This window comes from Lissotriton vulgaris, chromosome 1_1, assembly GCF_964263255.1.
Source record: "Lissotriton vulgaris chromosome 1_1, aLisVul1.2, whole genome shotgun sequence".
Lineage (NCBI taxonomy): Eukaryota > Metazoa > Chordata > Amphibia > Caudata > Salamandridae > Lissotriton > Lissotriton vulgaris.
In genome coordinates, this window is record NC_141685.1 from 290,878,282 (window position 1) to 290,891,549 (window position 13,268).

The following is a 13,268-nucleotide window of genomic DNA, read 5'->3' on the forward strand; positions in this document are numbered from 1 at the left end:
CCGTTGGTTATTTTTTGTTCTGCGGATATTCTTCTTCCGTCTCCCAGTTTTACTTTTGCCCATGTTCCGCTATATAGTGCCATTATTGTTTCCATTAATGCATTTGGAAGACCCCACAGGTCCAGTTTTTTCCATAGGCATCTTCTGGGAACTCGGTCGAAGGCGGATTTCAGGTCTATGTAGCAGGCTATTAATCCAATCTTCCTTTTCCCTGCTCCTTCGATTAATAATGACAGAGCAGACAGATTGGTTAAACAGCCCATGCCTTCCCTGAAACCGGTTTGGAATTTGGGTATTATTTTGTTATCCTTTATCCATTGTCGTAGTAGAGACAATATACAAGATGAAAAGAGCTTTGCCTCCACGTCGATTAAAGCTATTAATCTATAATTCCCTGGTTCCATTCTGCATCCACTTTTGTATATTGGATGGAAGATGTTTCCTTGCCAGGACAATGGGATCTTTTTTTCTTTATGAATGTAATTAAATAATGGTGTTAGGTATTTTTCCCAGAAATCGGTGTCATATTTGAATAAGGCATTTGGCATTCCGTTTGGGCCAGCTGCTCCTTCCGCTTTCATTTTCCTTATTAGGTCAGTTAGATGTTTGATAGTTGTCAAAGGCATTTGTTCCTCTTGGTCTGTGCCTTCCTGCTGGTCATTTTTCCTTTGTCCAAGAACTATTTCTTTTTCTTCTTGACCACTTTTTAGGTTTTTAACTACTTCTATGTTAATTGGATAACTCTGGATGTTGTACAGATTGTCAATATAAGCGCCCATGTTGTTTCACTTATTCCTATATTAAGTTGACCACCAGCTCCTTTCGACAGTTTATTTATTATATTCCAAAATTCTCCACTATTTGAGTTTATTTTTATATAGCGCAAACCAGACCCAGCCGGGTATCTGAGCACTTTACGATATTTAGACAAAGTGTATAAATACTCAGAAGTATAATAAGGCATTGTTAGTTAGAGTAAGGGGCACAGTGGGGCTCTGGCAAGCTTCTATTTGTTATTATGTTGAATATAACAAAATACAATAATTTGTTCCATCAACATAATTTCTAAGCTGCCAACCTATCTTTACACACTGCAAGGCTGCTACATATGGAAAGAGGGAACTAGAAGTGGTAGAGAAGCTCTTGGCTTAACTTGAATAATTTCTATTATTCTGACTAGAGGGTCATCGTTTGCATCTTTTTTTTTACAGCAGGATTACAGTGAGGCAGCCGTTCATTTCACCTGCGAGAGGGCGGGCGGGGAAGAAGACAGAAATTTCCATTATCACCTTATTTGATTTGCACTTAAGCCACTTGGAATAGGGATACGACTCAATGATGTTTAGTTGAATGCGAGAAGTTGAATAGAATTTTAAAACATTAAATGGAGTCATAGGAATGAATCAGAGAGTTTTGATCTTTTAGAAAATTTTGCAAAATTATTGACTTATACAGACTTTTTAAAAAAATAGAGATGTTCATGATTTCACAATTTAATATGAAACCTAATTTTATTAAATGGGATCTTGAGGAGTGAAGAATATTTGTAAATCTTAAGGTGTACATTTCAAACTAGATTGCAGAGAAATATACCTGCTTATCTCAACTCAGACTAGTTACCGTGTTGGTCAGTAGGCACAGGCATCAGAAATTGTCCTTCCGGGGAAGAATAACATCGTAAAAAATAATGATCATGCTATTAATAATTGTGTGTGTTGCCCTGCCTCCCATAGAACCACTAAAACAGACATGATATGGTACAAACAATATATTTTTGCCCTGGGCCACCATAAGAGCCGTAGAGGTTCGGGCCTGATAAAGGCAAAAGAAGCTCACTCTGTACTGGGAGAAAGCGCCTTGTGCTTGGGAGCATTTGATATGGGATTTCTAAAATTGAACCACTGCTTCAGGAAGGTCTATCTTATGAACTAACTATATATAGAGATAACCTGGGCACTCTAACCTGTTCAATGATTTATTGTTGGAGAATTATCCTATTCTATGATACCCAATTCAAACGAGGAACAATAAACAATTTGCAGTTCCATTTAATGTATATAGGATACAAAAACTCGGCAATATTCTTAATACATTTCATTCAATTTGGTTAAAAAAACATGAATTGCAATGACGGTATTACAAAGGTGAAGAGTGTAATATAGTAAACCTCCTGTAGAGCGATGGATCGGCTGTTTTTTTCTGTAATGGAATACTTGTTTTTCATAGAACATCTCCCACCATGTTGTGTCCACCGTCTTGTTTTGGTTGTGTTACATTGTATTCAATCAATTCAGAAGACTATATGTAAATACATTGCCAGAGAATTTCAATCTGATACATTGTAAAACATTTTTTTATTTTAGCTTACCATTTGTTTAACTATTTTAAGATACTTGATGTCAGAAACTTATTTTAATAAAGGATTTCTACTATCCAGACGGTAAATCTTGTGTTGAATGTTAGATATAATTTAAAACTATAATACGTAATAAAGTGTTCACTGTCTGGGTGCATTCATTCGATTGTAAAAGAGATGGCATCCTCTTCCTTTTCCTCTCCATTCATTCATTCATTTGTAATGGTCTTCTCTCTGATTCTATTTAGTTGATAATGCTGAGCAGTATTGCCTCAACAATTTCCTTTTCTGCTTCCACATTTTCTTCTGCCTGCCAGCTGTGCCTGCATGCAGCACAGATGTAGGGTGTAGTTATCTTAGGCACTGGAGTCGAGGTGAGTCCGGAATCCAGGGCACCCTAATTATAGTTTTCTTTTAGTCCACTATTGGGCAGGGGGGTCGTCCTTAGACTCCACTGCACAGATTTAGCTATCTTCCCCTGTGCTTTGCTGCCAAGGATGACTTGCTTTGTTTCTGTATGGTTTGGCAAATAGACTTTTCAGACCACCTGCTAGCCTTTTGTTGTGGTTCATTGTCCCTCTAAAAACATACTACTTTACTCTATCACTTTCTCTCTTCAGTACCATAAAGTTGGAAGCATCTGTGAACGGTGTTTCTTCGTGTGTCACAAACATGTTTAGGAGATTAATATTCACTCACTAGGACCTTTCTTAAGACAAACCCCCATCTTTACCAAGGCATTTCTCCTGGATTCTAAGACCTGTTCCTTAGTGCTTGTGGACTTGGCTACCAACTGTAGTTTGAAATTTACAGATCAGAGGTATCACCGTACCTAGGTACCCCCTCCCTTAACATCTTAGACAAAACTCACCAACATGGATTTGGTAATATACCAATCAATCTGCTTTCTTGATGAATATTTACTGAAATCAATATATATAACAGTCACTATCTTTTTGTACTGGCACGCAAAAAATGGTTTTCCTATTGTTGGGATAGTAGAATTATACTTGTAGAGATTTAACAGGTGGGGTAGTTTGGTCAGATATGGCTTTAGGAAGGGAAGAGGAATGGCTGAAGTAACAGTACTAAAATGTGGTAAATGTAGACATTTGGGAAGGTCACTAAAAAGAGCACATGAGATTAGGGAAAATGGGAAAGATGACATTTGAGTGAGAATGAGAAAAGAAAGCATGGGATACAAGAGGATTTTTATGAAGAATGATATTTAGAGGAATGCTTATATTGTTGAAGTTGATATAGGAAGCAGGAAGAGGGATGTTATGGTAGATCGGCATACTACATCCTCCGATGCACACATCCCATATTAATGACATAATGTAAGTTAAAATTTAAGAATTAGGAGCAATGCAAACAAGGGTGGTAAATCCACAGATGGGTTTCCAAATTTCAGAGATAGGATACTATCTACATTTAAAAAAAGACGCAAGGGCTTAGTTGGGCCAGGAGGTCCTTATCTGTTTCTATACCGAAGAGTATTGCTGATTGTACAGAACTGTCAGTAATTAATTGTGGATCTTTTGGTTTTGTGTTTGTCCTAGAATGGTGCTGTTCCTGGAGAGCCGGTGAAGAGGGACGAGAATGTGAAGCGAGGAAACTGGGGCAACCAGATTGAGTTTGTGTTAACCAGCGTTGGCTATGCTGTGGGGCTGGGCAATGTCTGGCGCTTCCCATACCTTTGCTACAGAAATGGCGGAGGTGAGTCCTATTTTGTAAAATTGTGCAGATATTATGTGGCAAAAGAAGATTGGCAAGGTTTTAAATCCCATCACTCTAAGGGAATTAGTAATGTACACTCAACGGTACAACAAGAATGCAAAAACGGTGCACTGAACATAAATATAAGTTGCATTTAAGGCAGTTCATCTTAGTAGCCAAATTGTATGATGAGCATAACAGAACATGCAAACATATGTTGTACCGAATAGATTTAGGATAGCATTGGCATCATTCATTAATTTGATGAACGAGCAAACCAATATATGTAATTTTTAGCATGCATGAATAGAGTTCAGTGAGAATTGCAATCCAGCCGAACATAATGGCATTTAGAATTTTGGAGGATTGCTACTTAATTACAAAGATGTTGAATGTTGTAGATAATATAACAGAGGTCAGCTCGAAATTAAGTCCGCTACTGGGAGGATACCCAGGTCCATCCTAAGTGGGACCAACGCAGTATTAATTAGCAAACCCGAAATGCTTCTGATAAACTTGTTTTCGGTGAGCGTCAGTTTATTTGTTTTGCTATGCCCCCAAAGTTCCGCCCCATACATGGCGGCCGAGAGTGCTTGCACTTTATAGATTTCCAAATGAGGACTAATTGCCTTCAAAGCACAGCCATTCTGCACTTTCCGTAGTCCCCCTTAGAAGTACCAACAAGTTCAATACTGTTCATTCGAAACTCTTGCACTAAGTTCTGTTAAGTCTATACAGTTCTCTGTAGATATTTCTGAATCAACATCTTCAAGTAATGGGCAGGATTTTTAATTGTCTTCTGCCTGTCATCTGCCAAATTAAATTTTTGTGATATCCACATAAAGGATCTGTCCATAGTTCATCAGAGAATAGAAATTGGTTCCAATAAAGGAGCGCTCTTGGCAATCGGGAGCTAGTTTCACGACCATAAGATGACTCCTTAAAGTGGGTGATTAAAATATTGTCACTCTGAGAACTGCTCAGAAAGCAAATTGGAATTGCCATGCCTTGCCTGATATACTCAAATATGTATGGGCTGCTTAGTTAATCTTAATTGATTAGATATCTGGTGCACCAAATGACCTTAGCATGAAAGGATATTGTTGGGCGTGGGGCTATAGTAGACACTCATGAACACTTTACAGCTGAAGACAACTGAACACTGGCCATACCCCACAAGTACAGTGATACAAATCTGGCAACAGGTTAATTCTATAATGAGATGGGAAAGCCTGCTAACTCCAGGAACCCAGTTATGGGATCCCAAATTCTAGATGAACTGCAAACCCCAGAAATGGGATTTAATTGATATCTCCAAGTTGTGGGATCTGTGGTGACATTCAGCGAACGTCAGATAGAATATGATCTCCGACATTCCCAGTCATTTGATACCTACAAATGAAACATGCACTGAGCAAGCACCCCCTACAAAAACAGATGATTAAAGAAGAATCCATACTTGAAATGTAGGGTGTTGTCTTCCCCACTGCAAAGCCACAAAATGTACAAAGTCTATAAAACCCTAATGAATAATATGCAGACTCCACTTATAAAACTTCAGAATATGAGAATAAGATATTATATTGGGGCACTAGAAGAGGGAGATTAGATTGATGCCAGTATGTTCCAGCAGGAAGTTACCATAATGGAGGTTTTAGAATAGTCCAACTTAAAATCCTCCATCAAATATACTGCATTTGGTATAACAGAAGATTACAAGTGGATAAAGGGTAGTCAACATGTTGTGGGAATGTTCCTACATATATGGCAGGAATACTCCCAAATATGGCCCTTCAGGGAAGAGGTGAACATGCTGATGCAAAATAGTATAGATATAGAGTTTAATATGCTGGTAGAAATGGCATTATTGGGATTCTGGCGAGATGCCTTTGTGCCAAGTTACCCCATTATTTTTGCAATTTGACAATGATAGTGTCCAGGAGAGACATTACAAGACACTGAGGAGTGAAACAATATTGGAATTGGGGTTCTGGTCATACTTATGAATTGAGTAACAAGAGATGGGTGCATTAAGATTGAAAAGAATACAGTGCCCTTAGAAGGAAACTAGAATAATGAGAGGAGGTGAAATGGAAAAAGAGGGGGGATATCCAAGACTGAGATTTTATACAAGGATGCCTTGATCTTTGAATGACTGTGTAAGATAGATTTTAAATGATAAAGAAAGTATTTTTTGAATAAGCTTAGAGAACTAACAGATGTTGTGTTTCAGCCAAATGAATAAAAGCTGTTTTTCTGTATGTGCTATTAAAGTCATAAAATGTGTTTTAAAAAACACAGTCACCTTGCTCTCTTGCAAACTCAGGGCCAAGGGTGGAAGATGCCTTTGTTTCCTTCCAGTGATGACATTGAATAAAGTTCCTCCTGATTTGTATGGCGTAACTAGTGAGTTTGTTTCCAAAAACCTCTGACTCCCTTATTCTAGTCTCTTCCTTCTCACACCCTTGTAGGGTTCCACTTTAGACTAGTGCCTAAATACAACTCCTTCTGAATTGTATTACCCTACCCTTTTATCCTCCCACTTCAGTGGTTCCAGAAAAGCGTGGATGAACTGCCAGACTTGCTCTTGTGAAGAATATGATTGGTGAGGAAGTGAAGATGCGGAGTGGGGGAGAATTGAATTCTGAGATTGGTGTGGAAGTGAAAGTTATGTGTAGGAGGCTACTGAATGTTGTGATTGATAGGGAAGTGAAGACTGTTACTGGTGCAGGGATGATGTATGAGATTGGAGGGGGAGGGAATGTTATGAGTATGGGATCGCTGTCTGAGTGGCAGGTGAGTTATGGTTATGGCAGGTGAGTTATGGCTAGTGAGGAGAAAATCAAGTTTGTTAGTGATGGGAAGTAATACAGCCGTGGTGACACAATGAAGATGTGTGGCCCATTCACAAAGGGCCCGATTCACAGAACTAACTTAAGACAAAATCCTAAACTTACTACTTTTGGTATTCACAGAAGTTAGGATTTTGTCTTAAGTTTGTCTTAAGACAAACTTAAGACAGACTTAAGACAAAATCCTAACTTAAGTCTGTCTTAAGTTTGTCGTCTTAAGTCTGTCTTAAGTTTGTCTTAAGACAAATTTAAGACAAAATCCTAACTTCTGTGAATACCTAAAGTAGTAAGTTCATTCTGTGAATACCAAAATAGTAGTAAGTTTAGGATTGAATCTTAAGTTCATTCTGTGAATCAGGCCCGCAGGCATTAACAAATATGGAAAAGGGTACACCTGCGTACTCTTTTACATAACACTTAAATACCTTTGTGATTTGATGCTTTTGGGAAGAAGTCATTTTAAGTAAGTAGCTCGGGTGAAAAGACTAATTGACAGGGGAGTGAGATGGTTATCAGAGGCTCAGGAATGAAGGCTGGAAGTGAAGGGGAGTCAACACTGTGAGTGGCAAAGGAACAATGGTTGTGAGTGGAAAGCCTGGGTGGTAATTAAGGGAAAGCTAGGAATGGGGAGATAGCAAAGAAGGTGTGAGTGGAGAGAAGCTTGTAAGGGCTGGGACAATTATGTCTGTAATTTGAGAGGATGTGCGGGCTTTGAGTGACGGGTTGATGAAGCCATGTGAGTGGGATAGGAGCGATGGCTGTAAGTGCTGGGACAGTGAAGTCTTTGAGTGGTACTGGAGTGAAGGATTAGAAATGCTGCAATATTAAGACTGATAGTTGTGTGAGACTGAAGACTGCAAATTCTTTGGGAGTGATGGGTGTAAATGGTGGGGTAGTGGAAGCTCTGACTGATAGGAGATTGAAGTCTTTTGCTGGTGGGCAGACTATGAGTATAGAGACATCAAACCCCAAACATCCATTTAAATATTAGACTCTATCTTAAGGTGCCACACTAGAGACTGGAATGCTATAAATAAGTCTCCATTACCTCTTGACAATGGCTCTGCATTTTAAGAGGGAGAACAAGTCTATTTGCCCATTTGATCCATAGCCTTGCTAAATAGGAATGGCAACTGGTTGTTGGAAGTTTAATTTCGCTGTTAGCTCCTATGTGAAAACAGCCAAGAGTGGCCATATTCACTACTGATGCTTCAAAAAACAAAAGGTGCCATGTGATTTATATAAGAATTTACCTTCTTATGCTTAGACCGATGCACCCATTTTATGTTTGCCAAGGTTACAAGAGACCATCGGAACAGCAAAAACACCTCCTCATTCAAAACTTGAGACACATGAATGCATTACCAATTTATAAAAAGGCTCATACAGGGACTCATTTGGATCTTTGCTGACGGGTTACTCCTACAGAAAGGTGAAGGATAACCCGTCCAACGAAATATAAATCCCATTATATTTCGTGGGATTTATTTTTCGTCAGACGGGATATCCGCCACCATTGTGGCGTAGTAACCTATCCGCCGTGATCTAAATCAGGACCATAGGAAAACGTAATGATGGTTTCCTTTCACCTCGGTCTTTCTGGGCTCAACCTTTTGCGTAACTTTGTTTTATTCTCTGACCCCTCTCTCACAGGTGCCTTCCTCTTCCCGTACTTCATCATGCTTATATTCTGCGGCATCCCCCTCTTCTTCATGGAACTCTCCTTTGGCCAGTTTGCCAGCCAGGGTTGCCTGGGAGTGTGGCGGGTCAGCCCCATGTTTAAAGGTAAGATCGGCCGAGTGAGAATGATGCAACCTGTTATGAATGTCAGGTGGCCGATCGGAGCCAAAGTATGGGAAGAAGGGATGGTGTTATTACTGCCTTATGGGTGCAGCGACATTGGAACCTGGTGGAAAGCGATTGCCATATTCTGCAGAAGCTCTTGGTATTAAATCGTTTGTTACATCAGTACACTCGTCGCCTCTGCTACATTGGCCTTATCATGAGGGAAAGTCCTAAAATAACCGACAGATCAGCAGAGAGGTGTATGGGGTTTACATCGAAGAGGCCATCTTCTATCGCTTGATAGGAACTCACAAAGCACTAGGAAGTAAGGGTGTGTTACATGTATTTACACATGGACTTAGTGAAACTAAAAAGTACCAACTACTATGGAGAATAATAAGGCAACACTTGGCAACACACATTGTGATCTACAACACTAGAATGTTTGCAGAATATTTATCACATGAATTCAACACTTTGTTGCCCAACGGGATGCGAAACCGGGTCTTTCATAAGGAACTCTCTCCAGAGTTTATTAAGGCATCCTTTGCCCACAAGGAATACTTGTAGTTTATCCAATTTCTGTGACCACCGCAATATACATAAAAAAGGGCTTGTACTGTCGCAGAGGAGTAGATCTATGGTCAGACCAACGTCTGTGGCATGCGTGTACAGCCAGCACATCCAATGTGAGAAATCCATGCGAGGGTTTCTTTAACAAACTTTGTGGCCATGTAATAAGAACAGGCAGCATTGAATAATCACAAGGAAAAGAAGTATTATCTACAGAAGCACAGTGAATGATAACTTTAAAGAATAGACTTCTGGACTAACCAAACTCTGTAACCCGTAATAGCTATAGGTAACTTCCAGAACCCAAAAGTACTTAGACTCAAGTTCTAACCAACACTGTGACAGTCACAATAAGTACACATAGCATCCAATAACTATTCTAAACCAACTTGTGAGTTAACCCAACAATATGGCCCTTATTACAAGTGGAACAATATCACCTGGAGCAATAACTCTGGTTGAGATTACTCCACCCTTAATCGCAAGTGTCTCCGGGCCAGAATTATCGGGTCCACAAAGTCCAGACCAGATATTTCTGGGCCTTGAGACACTGGACATCAGTTTGCCCTTTCAGCATCCGCAGGCATCAGCCTTGTCTGACCCCTGCAGCTCAGGGGGAGCAGACAATCATCCTCCCAGACAGACAGAAGTATGCCTGACTATGTACCCCACCTCCCCTCCACCCTCCACTTCACAGTCCTCCTCCACTTTCGACCTGTCCGCAGCAGGTAGAAAATGTCTCCAGTTTTCCTAGAAGGGGGAAAAAATGCATGGCAGAGAACCTATTAGTTCCAGGTCGGTGTAATTGTTCTACATTCTGGGAATGAAACCTGGGTTAGCCAGAATTCGGTGCAGGGATACTGGCTAGATTCGGAGATGCCAATCCCACGGTATCTCTGTAATTCCGGCCAAATCATGATCAAGACCACACTAAAGAAATATCAAAATACTAAATCCATAATCAAAGAATGTGAACAATAAGACCTTTTAAAGATAATAATGAGCAAATGATAAAACAAAATATAAACAACGTTTTTGTTTTTAATAACAATATGACAATTACTAAAAAGGTCTAAAAGTTGAAAATAGGGTCATGTATTGGATTAGTGCTAGCATTAGGATTAGGGCTAGGGATTGGGGTCAGGTTAGGATGAGGGTTAGAATTTTGCATTACAGAAAGAGTTAGTATTAGAAGAAGGGGTAGGGTTATCATTAGGGTTAGGGTAACATTTTTAATTTTTTATTATTATAAACCTAATATAAAATTGCCAAATAGGTATTCTTCATTTTGTATTCATCATTTTGATATTTATTGATTATTACTTTTTTCGTTTTCACATAGATCTGACATTAAATTTGATATTCGATGATACATTTTTCAGCACATCACTATATATTTGCTGATTGACATACTCATGCGTAACACCACACTTTTAACTAAATACCCAGAAGACATATTGTTAAGGAGTCAATACAGAAGTTCCTTTTTTTAGGGATCAGATAGTGATACCACCCGCAGTTACTTGCAGGAGCGGATGTACAATACATGCACAAAGGCCATCATGGGGATTTCAACTCTGCTGCTAAGAGAGGGCAACCAATGTATGCACCAATTATGGCCCCAGGGCCAATTATAAATTATTCTGTTTTAAGGGGCGAGCTCGGGTGAAAAAGTGTGACTGAAGAAGAGAGTCAATAATAGAGGTCAGTGTGTCGATATCCGTTGTGTATTGCTCTACCTGATTATTGTGGGGTTGGGGGGCTGACTTTGTCTGTTATAGAGCTATTTGTTGGATTGCTGAATATGGTTGCAGGTGATTTCTAAAATTGCATGTTATTATTGTGGTGGTTAATTACTGCTGTGGTTGTTGGATAGCTCTACGGTTGCTTGTTATTGCTGTGGCTTTTGGTTAATGCTGCGGTTCTTGGTTATATTTAATATTGAGGATAATTGCAGTGGTGCTAGGTTACTGTTGTGATTGCTGGATATTGTTGGAGTTGCTGGTTATTTCTTGTATCTACATGAGTAGCCCTTGATTACTAAAGAGGGCATGGACCATTAATGGCTCATGCCGGGGCTGAAGGCTGTTGCTGCAATTGCTGGTTATGGTTAGAAGTACCACTTATTGTGATGGTTATTAACTATTTTTCAGATTTTTGGCCAATGCTGATGTTACTAATTATTGGTAGGATATATCAGCGACTGTACAGATTCTCAGCAAAAAAATAACCTTTCTGGGAGTACACTAATATTAGATATGGACTGTTCTTGGTAATTTTACACACTTTGCTTTTGGGTCTAACTTATCAAAATAAGCTGAGGGCTTGGGAGCGGTCCAATTCGAGAATTGAAATAATCTGTCATAATGCTGTATTTAACTGGACCTGATTTTCCACGTTTGGAATTCGTCACTATTGGGCTACCTTGACACGAATACCTCTTGGAAGACTTAACACCAGGAACCACTGACTCCCTTTAAATGTAAGAACTTATCACCAGAAGGTGAATACATGCTTCAACCAGCTGCCTTTGTATTTACAAGGTATTTGAATCAAGAATCTGGTTTTTAGCATGTTAACCCACTTCATTATGTGTGTCTTATTATTGGCACTCACAGCCATGTAACGCATGTCCGTAGTATGTTAGCCTATGCCATGAGAGTGGGTCCATTAAAAGCCAGCATTTTTATTTCGTTAGGCTATGGAACTACAGACCTCAAGAATGCGATGTCTGATTTCCAAATGACTTGGATATGCTGCAAGAGGCTATGAATAAGCTTATCGGTTATGCCCTATTATACATAGTGCGCTGTAGTAGATTTAACCAGAATAGGGAGCCATTACCAATGATTGTGTTAAGTATTTGCACTGGAGAGTTAAAATGAATCTAGCCTTTTGCAGCATAAAAAATTGCAATCCTTATTTGTATGCAACCCTCGTTGAGATGCCTGAAAATTATAATTATCAGGAGTAATGATTATTTTTGATCGCTCTTGCAGTTAATGTTGGCTGCTCAGTTTGCTGACTGTTGCTGGTTTCAATGGAATGTCTGTCTATCGCAGGGATTAAAACTTGTTGCAGTCAGATGGTTAGTGCCTATTGTGTATGTCACTGTTGTTGGAAGCTCTTGCTGTTTTTGGCTCAGACTGGGAATGTCTTACATTGCTTTGATTACTAGTGTGTCCAACTTCTGCATTGTGACTTCTTCCCACTCACTAAGTGCATTGGTACACAAAATTTATCACACTGTATACACGTATGTTGCGGTTTTAGTGAAATTTCTCAGTCTGGCTCGCTCTGTTAGACTTCTTCTTACAGTGCACAGTAACAGTACAAACCTAAAGAAGAAGAGATTCCAGAAAAGGATGGAAGAAAAATCAGGAATATATCTCAATAAAAATGGATGAGGCGAACATGGGGGATCTATTCGGTAACATTATGGTTAGAACTGCTTATTGTCAGTAATAATTTTTACGTGGTGTACTAATATAGAATATTGTACAAAGTACAATAGTAAAAGATCACTGAACTACACTTTATTCATAAATGCATGACCTTATATGCACATGTTACTGAGCAGAAAAATATAAATTGTGTCACACTTTTATAAACATGATCATGGACAAGTTACAAAATCTTCTAGTTACCGCAAAATAGTATCAGACAGACAGGTTAATAAAAATATTTTAAAAGCACAAAGAATAAAAGCATTTGTTCTTGAATGCTAAATTACTATACTGACAGTCCAAAGGTCCTGACTGGACTTAGCTACACATCCCTCGGGGCATATATGTATACTAGCTCGCAGCCACAGGCTTTTGTTCTCAGAAGAGAGCATTTATTCGTTTCCTGAATGCATAACATTACCTTCAATGTGCAATCCCACTTGAAAATATTTCAGTATAGCACACACAATACCCGTGGAATTTCCCCATCCTCATGCCACACAGTGCAGAGGCTTAAAGGTTAGAACAAAGAGTATG

General features: G+C 39.2%; 1 protein-coding gene across 4 annotated transcripts in view; it reads left to right on the forward strand.

Moving 5' to 3' along the window:
• SLC6A9 (solute carrier family 6 member 9) overlaps nt 1-13,268 on the forward strand; it is a 602,921-nt gene that overhangs the window by 392,906 nt on the left and 196,747 nt on the right. For all 4 annotated transcript variants that reach the window (XM_086952324.1, XM_086952325.1, XM_086952326.1 and 1 more), the window contains 2 exons: nt 3,919-4,075; nt 8,581-8,712. In XM_086952324.1, the coding sequence (XP_086808450.1) occupies nt 3,919-4,075; nt 8,581-8,712 (289 nt within the window). The remainder of the gene's footprint in view (nt 1-3,918; nt 4,076-8,580; nt 8,713-13,268) is intronic.